Consider the following 22,525-nt stretch of genomic DNA (forward strand, 5'->3'; position numbering starts at 1 on the left):
TAATATAAGCACCCCTTATGGGGTTACTTTTACACACACACTTGTGTAAATAATATAATTTTATATATACTGTAAATGTTTCAAAATCGTGTCAAAAACATATCCCTTTGAACAATTTGATATAACTTCCATACTTGCATATGCTTGCGTGTTAAGTAAGGTTGCGATAATTTTAAGACTTTAGTATATATGACCAAACATGGGAACAAACATTGATCTATGGCAAGGAAGCCTATGGTCTCAGTGCAAGAAAATAAAACACTTGTAACATCAAAATGAACTGATAAAATTTATTAAGACTTCTGTAAATAACTTTCAGCTTATCAGGAAAAATGAATTTTCTCTCTTGCATAAAACAGAACATGAAAATCATAGAAGTGAATACCATTACAGTATTAGCAGCAATGCAGCCACATATATAGGTTAATAATATTGTTCATAGTAGGCTAAAATATTTTTGCAGGGGAGCCATTGCATAATGAAATGTACTATTCTTTTTCTTAATTGTTTTTATAATCAGGTTGGTGTGTGTGGGGGGGGGGGGGGGCTTTTTCATGACCCCACTGGCTATGGGCTTGCAAATAATTTAAACTCAAAGTTAGGTAAAAGACAAGATTAGCTACATATCAAGCAGTTAAAACATACACATGACTTTTAAATCCTTGTCCTTGTCCTTGATATTTTATTCCTGGGTATTTCCTGGATATCAATCTCACATAGCAATTATATAGCCAACAAAATCTACATTTTTCAAGTTGTTTGTGCCTAAACGTTGACCTCATCAACGAGTTATTCAGAAAGTTTTCCAACGTTCAGGCAGTATTACGTAGAAATAATGTAAAGTGTATAATTACTATGTGTTGGATAACCATGCTAGATGCCTAAAACCCTATGAAACTCAACTTTACTAAGCTGTTACATTTCTAAAAGATCTAACATATTTTACATCAACAAATGTTACCAAAAAACTTAACCATCCCATATATGCTTTCACAGGTGTTGAATAAACCATACTGGAGACCTCAAGCCCTGTAAAATCACCTATAATCTGTGATATTTCACAAAAATCTAACATATAACAGAAAGAACTCGACACAAGTATAAAAACACCAGAAAATTATCTATATGGAATGAAAGTAAAATCATCACTTATATGTTATCACAGTTGTTCAATAGAACAGGCTGGAGAACTAAAGCCCTGTAAAATCACCTTTTAGCAGTGATATTTCACACACAAAGATAACGTATAACAGAAAGAATACAACACAAGTTTGAAAACACCAGACAAATATTTATGTGAGATGAAATTAAAATCATCGCTTATATGTTGTGCACAGTTCTTCAATAAAACATGCTGGAGAACTAAAGCCCTGTAAAATCACCTGTAAGCAATGATAACATATAATAGAAAGAACACAACACAACTTGGAAAACACCAGAAAATATCTATATAGGAACAAACTAAAATCATCACATCTTTGTTAAACTGTCTAAAGTTTTACATACCCTTGTAACCTGAAGTTAATAGAAGCTAGAGGTCTAACATCTGTTTAGCTTTACATAGCACAGGCAAATGGATACAAAGAGAGGGCCCACTTCCAGTGCCTTCTCCTCAATGATGACGAAGAGCTGCTGGAGCAGATTACTTGTTAACCATGATGAAAATAATGCCATGTTGCTGACAGCAGTCTTACATACTTGACTTGAAATGATAGTATGCCCTGAATGCCCTGATAGACCCTGGTTCAATAGGTACTTTAATATCATAAATGAGAGTGTCTAAAGCATTCCATACCCCCATAGCCTGAGGTGGATAGCAGAGGTCTAAAACCTGGTAAGCCTTGTAGCAGAGGTCAATTGCTGCAATGAGTGTGTCTACTACCATTGCCTTTCGCTCAATGATGACGAAGAGCTGCTGTGGCTGGCAGTAGGTGCCTCCCAAGATCAAAACGAATGGCTGTGTACGTCCATCAAATTGAGTCAAGTATTGCTCTAAGTTTACACCCTCCTGAAAAGACAAGTTATAATATAACATTTATATATATTGACCACTATCTGAGAAATATGTATAGGTAACCTTCCAGTTGTGTGGTTTTAAGCATATCTGACCAATGCTAGTAAAAAAGAAACAGGTTTCTTCAGGGGGAACTTTTACAACACACAGGTCATACTTGTCTTGACACCAAAAAAGGATTTGAAATATTATTCATTCATACTTAGTAAAGATTCCTAAATCCTATTGGTCCATTCAGGTCAGCTGACCGTGGTTAATCCTGTGAGTAACGCACGGTAAAATTACGGGGCATCACTTTAATAAATCTTTGGTTATATGTAACTAAAAATGTTTTGTTTTATGATTTTTCCCCCACACAAATGGTAGTGTATGAATGAACGGGGTTAATGCTATCGCTGGATGCACTCGGGCTCCGCCCTCGTGCATCGCTTGCATTATCCCCCGATCGTGCATTAATCCTGTGAGTAACGCACGCTAGACCGTTGATTAACCCCTTATTTAATATTTTCTTTCCCAGTCCTATGAAGATACCTGGTATAATAAATTATCAAAGTCTGGAGGTACCATGGAAATGATATGTTAGTTCTGGCCAAAACCAGGGCAAATTATTTTGGTAGTATATTGCAGTAACATTGCTATGTTCTGACAATGGGCGAGTTATGTGGGGTGTAGAGTCAAAGGGGCACTGAAACTATCAGGAATTTTCCCTTAAAAGAGGGTATCCCTATGCAACCCTCACCCATGGTTACTACTAGTTCATTTTTGTGATGGTATTTCCTTTTGAGGAAGAGGCATATTCCGCACCCACCCCATTTGACAACCATGCAGGTGCTCCAGGGTCAACAGTCTATTTAACTTTATTTAGTGGAACTGATCACTATGAGCATAAATGCAGTCAGGGCAATTATACTGTAGTACAGTAATACCTTTGATGATTGCCTGTGGCATCAGAACCATTACTTGAGTAATATTGCAACATTTATATATTGACCTAAATCTGTGACAACATCAATGCTATGTTCACCAAAAACAATTGTTTACAAGTTACTACGGGCCATCTACTAGCATGGTAATGATATATCATGCCATCTTCTGAAATGAGGCCCACCACACACAATAATGTCACAATAACATTGACAAACATGATAACCAAAAAGATCATACATAGTATGGATATAATGTGACCTTTGGGTGCAGAATCATTGTTATTTAAATATTTTGACCTCTGACCCAATACCTTAACTGATATTTACGATGAGATGGATGAACACCATACACAATAAGACCTGAAGTAACAAAGAGCGATCACCCATTGTTGAGTTATCACGTATCAAAGTCAAGCATCACACACTCACTCATGCATACACAGTACACGTACATATGCACATGGATCTGAACACATATAATATTCCGTGTGCAGCAAGGAATCGAACCTGTGTTGAACAATGATATTATTACCTTCTGAAAATCTATAAAACAGTCCATTGTTTCCTTGCTGGAAGCTCGCCCTCCTTTTGCACTCTTCCTTCCTTCAAATAGCAATGGCAAGATACAAAATGCCAAACACATCCGTTCATCTGTAACGTAAAAGGAAAATAACTGTATACATATCGTTACTTTATTTCGTATGATCCCACATAAGTTCTCATCACAGATGCATTTGCCGTGGACATGTTCTTGGACTCTCTATCACTCATCATCATGCACTGAGTGTTTGGGACAATTCTGAAGGAATGTGAGTGATATGTCTTTGCAGCAAGTCTTGCCGTGGCTTATATTCGGTTGTGTTCGACAAGTTGCTTCCAACTCTTCTGATGTTGAGTAAATGGGTAATGTTTGGGTTTGCTGGGTGAACTGGCGGACGTAAAACACGTAAAATACATTACACACATGCCTCATTATCCTCTGAGCACTGGGTTGAGAAGATAAGGTGAACTATTACCGGAGCTTATCCACAATTACACTGATAATCAATTTATGATGACATTATCCCTACAAATCCTTAATAAAACTATATAATAACAAACTTACTGATAGCCAAATACCTACTATGTTGTTGCAGAACCTGCTAAAAACTTTGGGAAACTGGAACCAGTTTGTTGTAAGGAAACCAGTTTGTCTCAACTTTCATAGGAAAGTTGTGCACTTTGTGATCTACAGTATGTATAATGTTGCAACTTAAAGGCACACTTTAACATGTAGTGACACACCTGTATCGAGTTTGGGCCATGCATAAACAGAGAACATTAGTGTATGTACCTTTCCACTGAAAATTGTGTTGTAAAACTATGTCTTTTAATAATAGAAAATGCCATTGCTTCAATTACCATGCAACGTTAAAAAGTGAATAGAATACCTACCCTGGGTAAAATCTTGCTCCTTTGACAAATGTACTTCTAGAATCGTTTTCCATTTGGGGCACATACTATTTGCATAGGACAAAATGAATGCAGATACTACAGGCCATTTCTGATACAACATGTTACCCTTTGCACCAAACAATTCCTCATAGTCCTGTTCAATCTGTATTAAAAGAAAAACAGTTAAAAAGTAAAACAAATACCACAAGTGTCAATATACAATAATAGCAATTAGCCACTACATGCATTCCTGTTTTGAGGCGTTGTTTATCACAAACATATTTATTGCATAGGCCAATGACAGTGGTACCGATTATTTCTTTTCAAATGGAAGTGTTATTTTTTTTTAAATTTGAATTGTCTCTTCATGTTAAAAGAAAAGACATGACAAACTCAAAATCTTCTCAATGGCCAAAAAAATGTAATTTCAGAACACACTTACCATTCCTCTTTCAGTAAGGTGTGGAAACTTTTCCAAGATTTCAGCTACATTTGGCACTTTTTCATTTTTCTTATTGGGCTTGATAAATTTTCTCCTGTACCAGGTAGTTTCCTTCATTGTAGTCCGGACTTTCATTGCTGGTCCATTATTGTGTTTCAGCCATTCTGTCAAGGCTTGCATTTTTTCCACATCTGCCCTCAATGAAATATGTCAGAGAATGAAAGAGCTTGTTGATAAGTGATTTAAGGTTAATTCCTTTAATTGGACAAAAAGGATGGCCAACAATAGCTCCATGCTTAAAGTACTTTCAAGGTATGGGCTTAACTTGTTATCCAAACAAATTAATAGAGATTGTCTGGTGGAATAGTTTAATAAGTCGTACCTATTTTTCTTTACTGTTGGTGAATTTCCTTATTAGTTTATATCCATTTAATATCGAAATATGAAATATGATCTATCAGTTTTAAGCTTATTTATTATGTGAAAAAAGCCTTGATTCATTCAAATCTTTGAACTAGGCTAAACACATGAAGTGCAAGTTTAGTGTATTTCCAATATAATGTTAGACCTCCACTCCAATCAGTTTGTCAGCCTTGTGTCATGTATAAGACACGAAAAATTGGCTGTATGCATGACTTCTGCAAACATGCATAGATATCAAACCCATATTTTTTATGGAAAGAGTCAAACGATAATAAAACATATCTATCATGGTTGAAGCGAGAAAAAAATTCTCTACAAAAAAAGGAGCATGTACATCATATCTTCATGCTTCATGTTCATCTCACAAATATTAATGGCATAATCGATATGGTCAAACTACAAAATGGCAGGATGTCAAGACATAGTGAAAATAGGAACAGACAATAACACAAGTTATTGATTGATATTATACTTTTTTTTTCCTTGGTAACATTAATAAAGAACAATCGGTCATACCACCATAGGTTGCAGTTGGTCCTTCTACTTCTTCATCTGGATCTTTATGATCATTTAAAGTATGGGCCACTGTGCTTTCATCATCAACTTTCTCCTTACGTCTTCTGTATCTCAAATGGTCCTCCAATGCTCCTTTAGCAGATCTTTTTCTTGATCCTTTAATATACCATGTTTCCTATGACATATAAAGAATTCATTATATTAGCTTATACTGACAATGTAACTGACAATATAATTGGTTGAATATACATTTTGGGAGACATAAGACATAACAACTGGATCACTGGGGAAACTAATGAAGAGGTATGGGATACTTCAACCCACTTCTGATAACTTCCTTTCACTTTTAATTTTATAGTCATAACTGTTGCAAGACCAGTAAATGAAAAAGTACCGTATGTATAATAAAGCTGTAATACAGTGGGATTTAAAACATTACATTGTAAGATAATTTGACTTGGCGGCAATTTAAGTTTCTAAGAAACCAGTGGCGTGTGAGAGGATTAGGCCTCTGCATTAAAACCACAAGTTTGGTGGCAAACCATTCAACATCAATTTTGAATTTGAAATGCACTGGCAAACGAATGAGAAAGATACAGATTGTTTGAAGATAAAGAAATTACTGGGTATAAATGACAATAATTCAACATACCGATTCTAAGACACAGTTTTGACAAGCTTTCTTTAGTGATTTAGCTTTCAACCCTGTCCACATATGAAATATCAATGACGTATCATGACATTGGTCTAACATTGGTTCAGCAATTAACTTGCTCACATGCACCAAAATGCACTCTATACCTACAACATCGCAACCAAAACGAATTTAAGCAGTGAAATGTACCAAAGGGTACAAAATTAAATCAATTGTTGGAGGTCTTTGATGTGGAAGTCTTAAAAGATCCCAAAATTTGAAAAGCCATATTTTGACCACACTGAAATACTCACATATCCTTTACCCTCTGGATCTTTCAGGCAAGGAAATGCTGTCACTATTGCCTGTGCCATCGCCTCTTTCATGGCAGAGCTAGGGCTAATAAGGTGGGAGGTAAAGCATAAGTGTGAAATATATCATCAGCACAACATAAATTTACGAGATTATATTAAACTATTCTGTTAACAAGCATAAGTGTCACAGATACAAACTTGTCTGTTCTTTGTTTGACAAGTACTTTTATGTTAAATAACCGCTCTCTTGACTCGACAATTGATGACATGATTTCTTCTTGTATATGACATCGGTCAAAATAGGCTTAAAGCAGCATTTTGCTTCCTTTCTATGATTTCCTCAACCCTGTGGACTCCACGATGCCGTAACGACATACATAACTAGCTTATCTATAAAAATCTAACTTCAAATGTTGGAGTAAAAGTCTAAAAATTTACCCAACTTTTAACATTTTTGCTCTCGAAGATATTTCCTGTAAGGATCGCAATATACACTGCCCGTAGAATATGTAAACTCTGTCAATGTCATTGAACAATACGTAATGCATCACAATTCTTCACTAGTGTACACTGTCTATGGCAGTGGTACCAACACAACTTTTTGAATCTACAGTATTTTTAGCAACGGCTCAAAACTAAACATGTTAGCTATTCACTTTGGTTTAATTCAATCTAGTGGGTGTGGGGGAACTGTATGCGATTAATTTGAAATGAGGAATTTGTCGGAAGACGCTCTACTCGTTATCTGTAGAAGTCCTTAATTACTTGCCAATTAACACTGTTGGCAGGGGAAAACTTGACTAATATCTTAGTTTACTGTTTTGTGATTGATGTATGTAAAAACTTGATGGACATGTCAAAAGGGTGAAAAATGGCTACCAAACGCAAAAATGCTGCTATAAACAGGCACACACATACCAACACATGCCGTCATGATAGCATAGGTTAACGGTTTACGCTCTACTATTCTCTAGAACAAAATAGCTTTAAAGGTGGCAATTAATTATAAAGTAAGGAAATGGCAGAGATACTGTACTACAAAGTTATGGTTCAAATATTTCAAATATGGGCAATCAAAGTTTTGAATGATTCCCAAGAGCAAATAAATATATACAGTACCTCAGATCCCCATACCTCAAAGGCAGTGTGGGATCATGGTGTAATGTTTTGTGTGTTTTCTAACCATGATGGATCTTTGTAAGTAGTATGACAAAAAGAAAACTTGCCTGAGTTAATCATGCAGTAGTAGCTACTTATAAGCTTACCTGTATCCACACAGATCAATCAAATGAGATGTACACATGTTAGCAATGTACTTTTTATTTGTGCTACTCAGTGTGTGGTTCCTATTGATAGCTTTGATGACCCCACAGCCTTGAGGTTTCAGTTTCAAGATTTCCGGGACATCCTATAAGAAGAAAAGAATATAATTACCAAGCATTCTCATTCTATATTGTTAATAGTTTTCATCACTGACTGATAAGGTAAATTTTTTGTTTACAATCACGCCCATAACATAGGAATAGTGGTGGTCTGAATAAAACTCTTTAACCAGATGCAAACATTGATATGAAATTCAGAAATAGTGTGAACATGGAAAGATAATCCAAGTTAGGCTGTACCCACTCATTAACATTCATGACACTACAGCAAAATGAAAAGGGATTATTACCACCAATAACCAACACATACCAAAGTAGAATGTAAATACAGTATATGGTTATTGATATATTGTGTTAGAAGCCTCATGATCACAAATATGCATGCATGCATACACAAATACATACAGTGCACTTACTGAAAAACAAATGAAAACACAATGACATAAATTACTTACAAATCTTGCTTTTTGGAAAGGTGGTAGCGAAGCAGACTCTGGAGATGGATTTCCTTGTAAGGGTGTTGAGGAACATGGTACATTGCAGGTAGGTGCTGATGGTGGTTGTGTTAAGGTCAAAGGAGCAGCTGATGGTGTTGTTGCAGCAGTACTTAAAGTTGAGGAAGCTGGTAGCACAAACTTCTGTCTTTTTAAGGGTGGTAATTCAGTTGAGTCATCAGAAAATGATAGACTTGAGGCACTTTGGGGTGATTGCAGGATATCCTCCTCCCCCCAGGGCTCAAGCAATATAGTAGATGGAAGGGAGTCTGATGAACTTGTATCAAGTCCCTTAAGTTGAGAGTTAACTACTGGGTCCATTGGCAACTGTTTTCAAAGATAATGAGAAACAAAACATGAGATATTTAGCATGGGGTGACCACTTTTAACTTTAACAAAATGACAATGATATTCTTTTTATATCTGAACAAGCTCAGATCATTTGTATCTCTAGCCTTATATGTCTTTATTGCCAAATTTAAAAACGCACTTACTAATACCCACTTTACCCTAAAGATAAAAAAGATATCCCATCGACCACATACTGAAATATTATTCCCTATGTAAGAGTCAATCAATCCAGCAGTGGCACTGCAAGTTTTGGGAACCTTTGTCTGCCAACAACCTTAAAATTTACACAAAAATTATAGAGGTAGAGCACAGTAGTTTAAATACACAAATTACAGTAGCTATAAGCCTGAGATGTCTGCTTGATTATTCAGCTTGATTGGTGGTAAGGTATGTGGCTTCAAATAATCACAAATTTCTGGGGATGTATGTAAAATTTGCTGTTGGAGATTAAATATGAACTTTACATAACTGAAAAATCCATATCTTTATTAATAAGCATGTGATCAGGATACAGATTTCACCAACTAGTACAGAAAATTTACTGCATATTTAAAGAAGTCAGCTTTGATCTCCAGAAAATTCTTTTAAATTATTTATACCACGTTTCTATCACCCTATAAGAATGGAGCAAAATCAAATTACTGTATAACAGCTAAACTGCTTATGTAACTAACATCTTCAAATGCAAGGAAACTACTATCCTCTTTGCTCTGGACATTTCTCTTAGCTTTTAATTTCTAATTGTGGTAAATGTATAGTAACATACAATCATATCTAAATTGCAACAATAAAACTGAAAGTTAGTTTTTTTACTATTTAATACTAAGGTCCTACCATAAGCATAGTTGAACAACTTGCTGCAGGTTATGCCAGCTCATAGCGAGTAGGTATGTAGAACCTTTTGTCTGAGGTACAGTAACTTTGTAAAACATGTACTGGTCTGTAATCACATATGTCATCAGGCTCTTTCAATTGTAAAGGTCTTGCAAGATCATTTGACACTATGTAGGCCTGAAAGTGGTTTTCAAATTCAAGCGTTGTCCATGGTTGCACAAGAAAGTGCAGCCGTGATCCAATTTGAATAATTTGTTGTATCATAACAAAGGCAGGCAGTTCAATCCACTGAGAAAGCAACATCATGTTCGGCCTGTAATTGTAACCATAAACTTCAACCATTCCACATACAACAAAGGTAGTTTCAGGGGTACAATGGAGCAGGTTACATATTCTGTCATCATTTTCCAGTGAAGACACTTCAACAATATTTTGGTCATGAACTTCTATTGCTTTGCTGTCAATATCCTCTTTAATCAACATGCTGTAGGCTTGTGCTTCCTGATGCTTAATGGCTAATGTCTTAGCAATGTTCTTATAATTGTTACACAATTTTGCCCACTTCTTTAATCGCTTGTGCTTAGCTTCGTGTCGAAAGTTTGAGAATTGGGAAAGGGGACCGAGTTTACGAATTGACCGGGGATAATGCACAAGATGGTGGTGCTTGGGTATGAGGTGATGTTCAGGAAACAGTCTGAGAAATAATTCATGATGTTCTTTTATTTTGGATTTCAGGTAAAATGTCCCATCTATGCTTATACTTGGTGCAGATACTAGTTTGTAAATTTCTAGCAAAAGAAGATACAATTCCCAAAATTGGGAATCTCTAGGGACTTTGTCACCTATCATAATTGGAATGTAAACAGCAAGGCAATGCATTTGCGAAGCATTTTGGCCACTTGCTCCAAATGGCTTAACAAGGTGAGATGCAAGAATTGGACTAGGTTTGTTAGACTGTTCTGTGAAACCATAACTAAATGCTTGAATTCTTGCATTGAGATCATTCAGAGTAAAATAATTTTGCATTATGATGAATTCATGAAGAATGAGTTTGAGTTCTATGGGTACAATTCCCTCCAAGAAGTCATGCATGATGTCAGGAGAAGCATTGTAGGCTACGTGAAAGTAACTAAGATCATTCAGAGTAGAAGATCTATTTAGACCAGTTTCTGAAACATTACGTCTTTGAATGTCATCTTCAATGTTTTCCTGTGTACGAAGTAAATCCTCATTTTCCACAACCTGTCTGTGTGTATGATTTTTGTGTACTTTGCAAAATCTGCAAAAGTAATTTGCTGAGAAGCTACTGGCAAATCCTAATGTTGTATTTAAGCTGAGATTATCACCCACAGCCTGAAATAACCTTGGTCTTATTTGTCCCACAAACTCACCTGGGACGTTTATCTGTAACCCATTTGTATAAAAATGTTCAAGATCATGTATGATAGGGTTAAGAATGGCATTGATGCCATACTTGGAAACAAAAGCAGATTTTGCCACTGCAACTAGCAGTATATTTTCCAACTTTGATTGGTATTTTCTAGGTAAAGATATCACTGACATATATACACCCAAAACCTTTTGATTCCCCTTTTTTGATCCCAATGGATTTGCAGTTTCAAAATCATCATTGTACAGCAACAAATCAATATTCATACCTTGGTTATCCAAATCTTTAAAATAACTACTATCCTGGTATGTTTGTATAATATTTTCTTCTCCACAGTCCTGTTTTGCCAATAAAATGTTTGCCATATATCCTGGCTGTTGTAAAAGCAGCCTTAGATTTTCAGCTATTGGTATATATTGAAATGTTTCTTCTGTTTCTTTTTGCTCAGTCCTCCCGGTGGATCTATTTAACTTTTCTTTATATATTTTGCCAAGTAAAATTTGCTTTGGTACTATCATTGCCCCTGTATGAATTACATATTGCCTTTGCTGATACTGCGTCAAAAGACCAGTGGAACTAAATGGATCTTTCACAACATTCATAACTAATTTAAAGCACTCAACTTTTTCATCACATGGCATTACATTATTTGCTACATCCTGTAATATGGGATCTAGTTCCTCTCCTAATGTATCTAATATTTTTCTAATAAACTGACGAGATGTGTCCAGAATGTTTTGCACTGTTGAAGAGGGTAATGTTGTATTCTTTAGACTAGCAACATACAATGCAGCAGCACTTTCCACTTCCTGTGTAATTTGTACATGTGTTTTAGGGTTATCTACTTCTACATCACTATTATCGTTTTCTCCACCATTAATATCCTGTACTTGTTGCGTATCATGTTCATCAGGAATAACAGGAATTTGCTCAACTGCCGGACCTGGTTCTTCTTGCTCAATTTCACGTGGATTTGCCAATAATGCGTGTTCGGCCAATAAGTGCCTTTTGTATGTATATCCATTATAATAAATCTTTTTACAAGTCAACTGGCTACATATAATTTTAGTTCTAGATTTTGTGTTTATTCCATGTTGCAAACTGAGATGTTTCCATAGCAGCTGAATATCTTTAAACTGCTTCAAGCACTTATAACAAGAATACATAGTACTCAAATGAAACTCACAAGAGAGTTGCACCTTAGGTTGAAGTGATGTTTAAACACTAAACGAAGACCGAGTTTGGGGATTATCTGTGTTATACTCTCGTCATCCAGTAGCTCAAATGCTTCATCATCAATCCTGTGAGCTGTGGAAATTTGAGGAAAAATATTTTCCAAATAACACTGTTACAAAGCTTAATAACAGTAATGACAAAGGACATGTTGCACATTAGGAAATGAACATTCATGGATATTGCAATCATCACATATTATTCTAGGCATAAAGAACAACCAGAGAATGAAAACATTTAATTGTGAAATAAAAACAAAATGCAAAGATATTTATGTGCTTACTGCTTAGTCCACTCATTAACATAACTTATTTTCTTCAAGTAAAAAGTCAACTGCTTTCAAAGGTTAAACACTAACATCATTTTTTTATTAAGTCACCATGGACCAAGTTCTTAGTTGGAATGTAGCCCCCCCCCCCACCCCATGCCCTCATGTTTTCAGCAAGTGAAAGTTGTGCACCTAGCTGGCTTTGACTTTATGTGGGGCAGCATAATTGTTTTGAATCCCCCGACCAAACCTAGATACAAATTTTCTTTATTAACTTTTGATTTTGCTCTGCAATGTTATTTAACTTCAATAATTTATCAAGGTTACGACTTTATATGGGACCAAGGTTAATACTTTCATAATAAAATCTATATCTCAAATACTTTCTCCTAAAACTGTCAATAATATCAATGATACTCTGCTTCCAAATCTGATGCATCAATATTTTATTTTGACATGATCGCTACACCTACTTCAATTACGAAAACAGATTCCTTAACTGTATATGTGCACTGTGCTGTATGATGAATTGATGGCAAACCAGAACTCAAAACTACAATGTGGGTTCGATGATGTTACTTGAATAATCTTATAGCAATGTGATATACTGGAGGCTATAGCAAGAATGAACAATACACTTCAATCTGAGTAGTACTGTAAAAAGCATTGAGATGTGACAAACAATATTCACATTTGATGACCAAAATGGACACCTCTTATACTCAGCATACAGATATGGTGTTTACACAATTTGACCTGTGTGGACCCAAAATTACCGTTGATCTCTACCAAAGACAAGAGGATTCTTCTACTCAATGTAGTACACCTACATAAGTACAATATGAGATCATTCCAAGTTTCCCTTCTTGAGATATGAGGTTTAGTAGTTTACACAATTCTACCCCTGGTGACCCCAAATGAAAATTGACCTCCCCAAAAATCAATGCGCTTCTTGTCCCTAATGTGGTCACGTACACACCAAACATGTGAAGTCCAAAATTCCCTTCTTGAAATACTGTGTTTACAAGCTTGGCAGCACAAGCACACACATACGCCTTTATGATTGCAATGCTTACTATTTTCATCACTACTACCAAAGCGTTGAAATTTCAAACTGCCCCTTTTTCCTTGTTTCCCATTTGTCCCTAACATATGAGAGCCAGGGGCTTTGTTGACTACTGCAGGATCATAGTGAGGTTTATTTTAATGGTTATGCTAGTCATGTTGAGTTATTCCCTGGCCTTAAAAGTAATATTCAACTGGTAATTTTAGCCTAGGCTGTATCGCTTGCTTACATTGTAGTGTTGGTTAAGGATACCTATCACTATATAAATGTAGAATTGACTTGGGCCTAAAACATAAACCAACGGTAGGGTGGTTCAACGTACGTCGGCCAACGTTAGACGTAACCTAAGTTACTCTCATACGTGAGTAATATCTTTAGTACGAACAGGATGGTGATGTGCACTACCTAGTCTCTATGAGCATGAAAAGAGGATCTAGAGAGTAACGAAGGCTATATAATAATATGCAGCCTTGGCGCTTACTTTTAGAGATAGCTTAGCCTAACGTTCGACCTTACACTAACATTTAGTCCTAACGTTAAACAAGAGTGAGGCCTAGGCGAAGTGTATATGCCGTTTAAAACAGTTTTCGTTCAGCATTCAACGGTGAAATTGTAGTTCAAGACTTATTCAAATACTATTCTTTCCGCATAAAAGGTTAGTACTAATGCCCGAAATACATCATCCTACCTTCGAATTGTGGCTTCAATTCCTCTAGGCCGATGTTTTCTAGGAATTGTGAAACGACTATCGAACTTTTGGCTTCCATGGTGTTGTCGTTCTGCAAGCAGCGGCGCGGTATGAAAGCGTGTTTACACATCACAGTTGTAACATGAATGTATTTTACCAAGTGCAGTGTAACAAATTACACCGGTATTTTGTTTTACCGGTAGAGTGGGGCAAACTGGTCCTTTTTTTACACAATACGCATTTGTAAATCATTACACCAGTCTTTGTGTCGCCTGATATACATGTTTTACTCAGCGTTGTGTAAACTCTTTACCCCTCACTTTTATACCCCGTGAACTTTTACACATTGTTTTTACTGTGTATATGAGACAACTCAGTTCGTACATGCTGATCTGGCCAACAATTATATAACCATATGGGGTTTCAAGAGAATAGTCGAATCCGAAAGTTTGTGTTTATCTATAGAGCCATCAAACAGGCAGCCACTTAGCCACGGGGGAGGGGGAGAAACACGTGCCACCCAACCCCAAAATAATTTTGTCGTTGTTGAAAATTCCTAGCTCAATAAAAATAAAAATAGGGTTGTATACTCCGGATAAAAAACTTTCCCGTTGTGGAAAAATCACCAGTTTTTACATAAAAAACAAACAGAAAAACGGAACAGAAATGTAAGGAAACAAGATGGATAAGATTTAGACCTCTTCCTTATGACGGAGATCCCCGCGTTGACGTGCCCCCCCCCCACCCACTACCCGGTTACTCTGGCTACGGGCATGCGAATAGACGCTACAGATGAAGTACTGAACATGGAGAAGCGAAGCTCCGAGGTAGTCTTCCGTGTGCCTGCTAGAATTACGATGGTTACAGCAAGGAGTTCCCATAGCAACTCCCTGGTTACAGTGCCTCAAAATAGGCGGAGCAGCTGATGCATAGACGAGTGTGCTTTGCCTTACAGTGTACACCAAAGTAGAATAACACGTTAACACAACCGAATGAAGCCAAAGAGGCGTGACAAACACTAGCCGCCCGCTATACAGGGGACCAATTTGACTGCTATACTTAGACAATCCACATCTATAGGTACTGTTTGTAAGACGGAAGGTGGGGAATGTATGCTGTCAACCTAGTTTTCAAGAAGCCATTAATCCTCACATAGACATTTAGCCGTTAAATATTAAATGATATATATAATTGTTACTTACATTAAGTATATGTGCTATACGGTATACAGTTAACAATCGTGTTTGGTCCTATACAATTCTTACCGTGAATGTGTTTTAAGTTAACGATTCCCAAATAAGTACCCCCTCATGTATAGTGTCTGCCATCACCACCCACACCAAATAATTGCGTTTCATTTGTTATAGTGTTGTAGTAACATAGCCCCTTTAAAGTGTTGGAGAAAATGTCAGCATTTTGTCCCCGACAGCAAGCGGAATGCTAAAACGTTCAATGTGAGGAGGTAAATTGGAGCTTCAAGTAAACTTGTAGGATACTGCCGTGAGAAGTAGGGTGTATTATACTTCTAGTGAGTGAAACCTATTGCAAACAAGAGATTAAACACTGAATTAATGTTATGTAGAACTTTCCTGAAAACATCGGACATACACAGACATCTCACCACAGTCTAGAACCGTCAATATTAGGTGGTTGTTTGTCAATCTTTCCTCTGCCGGAATGTGCCTTTCCAGCTTATGTAGTAACCGCCACTGCACCTGAACAGTAATGCACATTACAGGTCTTTGAACCGCACTGTAAATTAATGGTTAAAACAGGTGAGGCTTGTTGTGCTATTGAGACGTCATTCCCTTGGTGCCACTCACTACAGAGGTTAACAGCCGCCAGGTATCCAAGAAGATACGGAGGCCTTGACTGATCTCACAGGCTCCAATGGATCAGTAACTACATATAGAACAAAAAAACACTGCTATCAGTCCAGTTTGTACTTCTAGGCTGATTAATTTCTGAGTATTTACCCGTTGTCATCTGAAGCCCATCGATTAAAATGGCTGGACTATACTGAGTCTAACACACGGACACTAACGTCAGTTGCGCAGATACAACTCAAACCAGAATGCAAAATACATCAAGGTTTCGATGACTTCATTGCACTAGACTGCTGTTTGTTAATCAGAAATAGCTGTTAAAATGTAATGGCCCGAACCACTATTTTGATGTACAAAATTACACTGTATTACATTGTACAAATTACACTGTACACACTGTACAAATTACACTGTACAAAATTACACTATGGCATGATAAACACAGTCAGTCTACTGTACGTAGCAGTACACACCTCCACTAAAAACAAAAGGGTCTTATACCCAATGTGATACATCCATGCACACACCAAGTATGAGAACTTATTCACGATTTCCATCGTTAGATATCATGCAAATCCATATACCATGTATGAAAAGAATCAAATGACTTCTACCATGAGAAATCATGTTTTCAGGCCTTGGCACTGAAATATTTTAAAAAGTACTCGCTATTTGGCGACCGTCGCAGAATCATGAATAAGCAGCTAGGCATATACTGTGGTGTCTTAAACAATTGTAAATGAAACATCTACAAAGATAGCTTGGCTTTTGTTACATTATGGCTCCTCTAGTATTAGGCATATATGCTATACAGTAGCTAGGTGTGCGCTAGTGTTAAGACTATACAGTACCTCACTGCTACTTCGAATCACTACTCCATTAGCGCGATTCGTACATTTTACCAATTATTTATCTTGTCATTTAGCTGCAGATTGGTGTGCGAAAAAATGCTGATGATCTCCACCAAAAACAATAGGCTTCTTCTACTCAATGTGGTTCACCTACTCACCAAATATGACATTGGTTCAAGCTTTCCCTTCTTTAGATATCGTGTTTAAAAGCAAGGCGTCACACACACACACGTGCATATACATATACACATACCCATCCGCCTGCATGACTGCATAGGTTACGATTATCATCGAAACCAAAAACAAAAGCTTCACTGGACATACACGGCTTCCGTGGATACTGTCCTTTGGTTCATTTAAAGGATTAAGGGCCTAACCTTCGCTTTGGGATTCGGGCTAAGTCAAAGTCCCTGAAGCCTGTGGGCTACTTAGAGGTCACCGCATAGCAGAGAGGTATCCTGATATATGATTCAGGTTGGACGAGATCGTATCTCAACTGGGGGGTCGCAAACATGATTGTAATTTGTATCACTTTGAAGTTGTCGCTATCATATTGATCAGATGACACGGAGGAGAAACCTAGAGCCATTGACTGGTATGAATCGATGACAACGGTTGTAAGGCGCGTTACATATTGTTACCAGTGATATGGAACATCTTGACCTCAGTCGTATAGCACACTCCAAGGAGTTTGATTGAACATATTATAATGCTTGGGTAGGTCTGAATTGAACATTCTTTAAAGACTACCTTTGGTTAAATACAGATAAAACTTATTTAAGAGAAAAATCTTTTACATTTCGAGTATTAACAGAGAAAAAGACTTGAAAATATCCATATAAACATAAATTCCTGCAGTCAAGAATGATGATGACATAAAAAAAATAAAAAAAACCCAGCCGTAACGTGCGTATCAAATTAGTTATGTTGGTCAAGACTCTCGGGTGGGTATATGTGCCTGGGGAGAGGAATGCACAAATGGGTGGCTGCCGGGGGTTGTGCATGCACAAATGGGTGGCTGCCGGGGGTTGTACATGCACAAATGGGTGACTGCCGGGGGTTGTGCATGCACAAATGGGTGACTGCCGGGGGTTGGGCATGCACAAATAAGTGGCTGCCGGGGGTTGGGAATGCAAAAATGGGTGGCTGCCGGGAGTTGGGCATGCAAAAATGGGTGGCTGCCGGGGATTGGGCACGCACAAATGGGTGGCTGCCGGGGGTTGTACATGCACAAATGGGTGACTGCCGGGGGTTGTGCATGCACAAATGGGTGACTGCCGGGGGTTGGGCATGCACAAATGGGTGGCTGCCGGGGTTGTGCATGCACATATGGGTGGCTGCCGGGGGTTGGGCATGCACAAATAAGTGGCTGCCGGGGGTTGTGCATGCACAAATGGGTGGCTGCCGGGGGTTGGGCATGCACAAATTGGTGGCTGCCGGGGGTTGGGCATGCAAAAATGGGTGGCTGCCGGGGTTGGGAATGCAAAACTGGGTGGCTGCCGGGGGTTGGGCATGCAAAAATGAGTGGCTGCCGGGGGTTGTGCATGCACAAATGGGTGGCTGCCGGGGGTTGGGAATGCACTGACAAATGGGTGGCTGCCGGGGGTTTTGCATGCACAAATGGGTGGCTGCCGGGGGTTGGGAATGCACAAATTGGTGGCTGCCGGGGGTTGGGCATGTCAATTATGAGTCGGGAGAAATTGTTCAGTCGGGGGAGTTTGCATTCATCAGGGGAAGAATTTGATCACTTTTTCTTGTCAAACTCATACAAAAAACTTATGAGCAAAAAGTTGCGTTTATGCCTAATATATATATATGATTGCTGGAAACGGCTGGTGTGCAAATTCAACGTAAACAAAATTAGACTTGACCCCGTCGGAGAGTAAGCGCTCAAGCCCCTTCTCGAAATCCTCAAGTTCATGTAGAATATCAGACAGTTAATATCGATTCAATTCATCTAAAACGCCAAAGATCGTGTGAATATCGGAGGTCAAACATGACAAGTGAGAGCGTGTCATTAACTCTTCCTAAACCGATAGGCCGATGGAGTTCAAACTTGGTAGGTGTGACATTCGGGCATGGATTGTGGTGTCTCGGTGACCTATGACCTCCGAGGTCATATGATATGGTCAAAGGTCTTTGGTCAGCTTTCAGTTAACCAATGAACAGACATGAAATTAATGAAGCTGAAATATTCAAAACAGTGATTGTATACCCATCCCCCGCCCCCTGTAAACCATAATAATACTCTACTTGCGTGTATGTATTCTGATGTGCTTCCAAGGATGACATCATAGCAGTCATAATAAACCAATTCACAGATGATATCGGCAACTATATATATGGATTGCCTAATTGTTATCTCATCTCCCTTCGTTCACATCAAATTTAATATGACCGTGAGGGATCACTCGACAGTACGAAAACGTACCAACCATAGAGGGAGATATGACGTGCTCCCAGGTAGAGTTCCTTTAAAGTATAAAGGAACTCTACCCCCAGGTGCTACGAACATATATATTTAACAAACATCGGAACGCCATGATGGGCATTTACGGTAAATTTGAGCATAATTACTTAGGTTTGGATGATAACGTTGTTTAGAATTATTTTCCGTCTCTTAAAAAGCTTGATCTGTGTGGACCCTGGCTACTATTCGAACATACTGTCAGAGTCTTACAGATTCCTTACGTTGGTCATACGCGCTTGTTTACGTGTAGTCTTGGCCAAGTCGTTTGTAATACGCTTTCCTCGCGTGAATACATGCCTCAGAGTCCGTTTATGTCCATCACGAATGTGCTTGCCCACTGCATTTTACATACCCGACGATTTGTCCAGGCGCGTAGCGAGGAATTTGCCAAGGGAGGGGTACACCTGTAGGCAAATTATCAGAGCCGTAGATTCAGCATAGGAAACTATATAAGCTTAACGCCACCACAGGTTGGCGCGAAGCGTACTGGAAAATGTTGGCCGAAAATGCCTCCCAGATCGCTGGAAATGGCACTTCCCAGGCCTTGCAAGTTGCATCTAAGCGTTTTCTTTTTGAAATTACTAGCGATATCATAAAAACGTACAATCAAAATATGCTTAAGGGGGATGGGGGAGGTCGCCCCTTCGCCCTCCCATCTTGGCTTCTCGCCTGGATTTGTCCGTTATAAGTATCAATCGAGAGCGTAGCCGGGGGCAAATAGATACGGGAAAACAGCTTTGTGAAAAAGATAAGTACACTGGGCTGTTCATACTCTAGTTTACGTACAAACGTCAAGGATCCTTGTGTTGCTAAGGAACAACGAACCATATGCATGTCGTCGTCTGCTTCTCGTTTCTATGTATATTGGTGTACAATCATGATAAACTGTGTGCGTTCCAGCTGCAGTTCGAATTTCTGAAAGAAAATACTTTAAATTACCACTTAGCTTGATTACACTGTTTGAGTAGTTTCACAAGGAATGCGGTAGCAATACGATCACATTGACATTCACGTGACATTAGTTGCTGTAAAATATTCATTCAAGGAGTACTATAAGAGTTGAGTGCTACAAGGGAGCACGTCGCATCAGGGGCGTACCCAGGATTTTCTAACCCGGGGGGCGCGAATTACTATCTAAGGGGAGCGCCACCATCGGTTGGCGCGCAGCGTACAAGAAAATTTCTGGTTTTGATACCACCCAGATCACCGGAAATGGTACTTCTCGGGCTTGAAAATGACCAACAAGATGTACTTTTTGCCTGAGAACCAAGTATTTCCCAATTGTTGTTTTCCCATTTATAACCTTTTTGAAGATTGTCACCAGTCACAAATCATGTTCGACCTCATCGCATGTCCTGCGGATCATTGCTTTTGTAGGTGTTTCTACGTCGCGGCCCACAATATCCGTCAGCCCCACTTTTCAAGGTTTTAAGCCCATTATTTGTTCAGAATTTGAAAATTCACATTCTCACATTCACATTGCACGAGTAGAGGGAAGTATGATGAAGAATGTTGGTCAGAAATTTTCGAAAATGCAGACACAGTTAATTTATTGGTGTACAAATATGAAAACCTCTTTTAACGGCTATTAGAAAACTTCGTTGAAAAATAGCAGATATTTCCGAAACCGAAAACTACACGCATGCGATGTAAATGAACCGATTCTTGCTTATATGATATTGACATTAATTGACATGTTGAACGCGCCCGGAGCGCGCGAAAAAATTTTGGTTATTTTTTTTCGGGCAAGTCGGACAGTTTTGAGGCTGCTCATCCTGGAACGCCATTTTCATGCTCACTGATATGATGTGATATCTGCTGTTTGCTTTAAAAATTCGAACAGGCGCGTAGCGAGGAATTTGCCAAGGGAGGGGCGAAGCCTGTAGGCAAATTATCTAAGCGTAGCGCCACCACAAGTCGGCGCGAAGCGTGCAAGAAAAATTTGGCCGAAAATGCCTCCCAGATCGCTGGAATTGCACTTCCCAGGCCTTGCAAGTTGCATCTAAGCAATTTCTATTTTGAAATTACTAGCAATATCATAAAATATGCTGAAGTGGGGGGGGGGGGGCGGTCGCCCCTTCCCGAAATGCGTCATGTTCCCCGACGACACGGTCAAGTTCGAGACCAGCCACAGTTGGTTTCCTAGCACAATTCTACAATTGTTTAAGGCGTATATACACACACGTTATGGTAGACCATATATAGTATATATATATATAGATCATGAGTGAGAGAGGAAACATGGAAACGTCAAACATGGAGTTGTCGGTGTAAGGGGTAGTGTGAGGCACACGCCCCTTCCGAAATCCTTGTTCCGTCACTGGCTACCCTGTGTATATAATAGGGATCAGCGCTGTAATGATGTCACTGTTCCTCTTTCTCTTCCCGGTGTCTTGGCGTTTTTCTTTTACTCCCTCCTTTTCTCCTTTTTCTCTCTTTCTTCTTTTTCTTTTCCCTTCCTTCCTCTCCTCCTCCTCTTTCCCCCCTTTTTTTCCTTTTTACTTCTCTTTTTTTCTCTCCTCTTTTTCTTACCCGGGGGGCTCGCGCCCCCAACGCCCCCCTGGATACGCGCCTGCACATGAACCTCCATGGTTTGTTACGTTTTTTGCGCGTCTCGCCAATGACGTAGTCGTACCAGGCTTATATGTGACTTTGGCGGGTTTTTCTATACCCTAGATATAAAAATTGGAAAGGCCCTAAGTGACACCCGGGTGTAAAATAGATAAGTCCTTCATTATATAAGTCTATACTCACTTTTCAGATGTGACTTTTGTTAACATATCTATAACTGACATTTCAGTTCATATATATACGCACACCAAAGCAGCACTATATACATTTGGACGATACATAATGTTTCTCAATGTTTCTCAACGATCCCCTTGGAATTTTACCCAGAAGTATCTTTGTTTTATAGGTATTTATTTTTCAGATAAAGTGAATGTGCCCAGATACCCAATAGTGTTTTA

At 38.5% G+C, this 22,525-nt stretch overlaps 2 protein-coding genes across 4 annotated transcripts in view; both read right to left on the reverse strand.

Annotated features, from left to right (window-relative positions):
* Positions 1-22,525, reverse strand: part of LOC139984363 (protein DVR-1 homolog) — a 65,203-nt gene that overhangs the window by 42,052 nt on the left and 626 nt on the right. The window lies entirely within an intron of this gene.
* LOC139984362 (uncharacterized) lies at positions 277-14,748 on the reverse strand. 3 transcript variants are annotated; one of them, XM_071998245.1, is made up of 10 exons: positions 14,410-14,748; positions 12,341-12,462; positions 8,541-8,906; positions 7,969-8,111; positions 6,704-6,788; positions 5,756-5,930; positions 4,817-5,007; positions 4,375-4,537; positions 3,473-3,591; positions 277-2,008 (listed from the first exon to the last, which is right to left on the reverse strand). In XM_071998245.1, exons 1-10 carry the CDS (start codon positions 14,537-14,539, stop codon positions 1,691-1,693), a joined length of 1,812 nt encoding a protein of 603 aa, XP_071854346.1. In that variant the 5' UTR covers positions 14,540-14,748; the 3' UTR covers positions 277-1,690. The 3 variants fall into 3 exon arrangements, with proteins under 3 accessions (XP_071854346.1, XP_071854348.1, XP_071854347.1); XM_071998247.1 differs by lacking the exon at positions 12,341-12,462 and having other exon boundaries at positions 14,410-14,744; XM_071998246.1 differs by lacking the exons at positions 12,341-12,462; positions 14,410-14,748 and adding an exon at positions 9,765-9,788.

The sequence above is a fragment of the Apostichopus japonicus genome, chromosome 17, assembly GCF_037975245.1.
Source record: "Apostichopus japonicus isolate 1M-3 chromosome 17, ASM3797524v1, whole genome shotgun sequence".
NCBI classification, from domain to species: Eukaryota; Metazoa; Echinodermata; class Holothuroidea; order Aspidochirotida; family Stichopodidae; genus Apostichopus; species Apostichopus japonicus.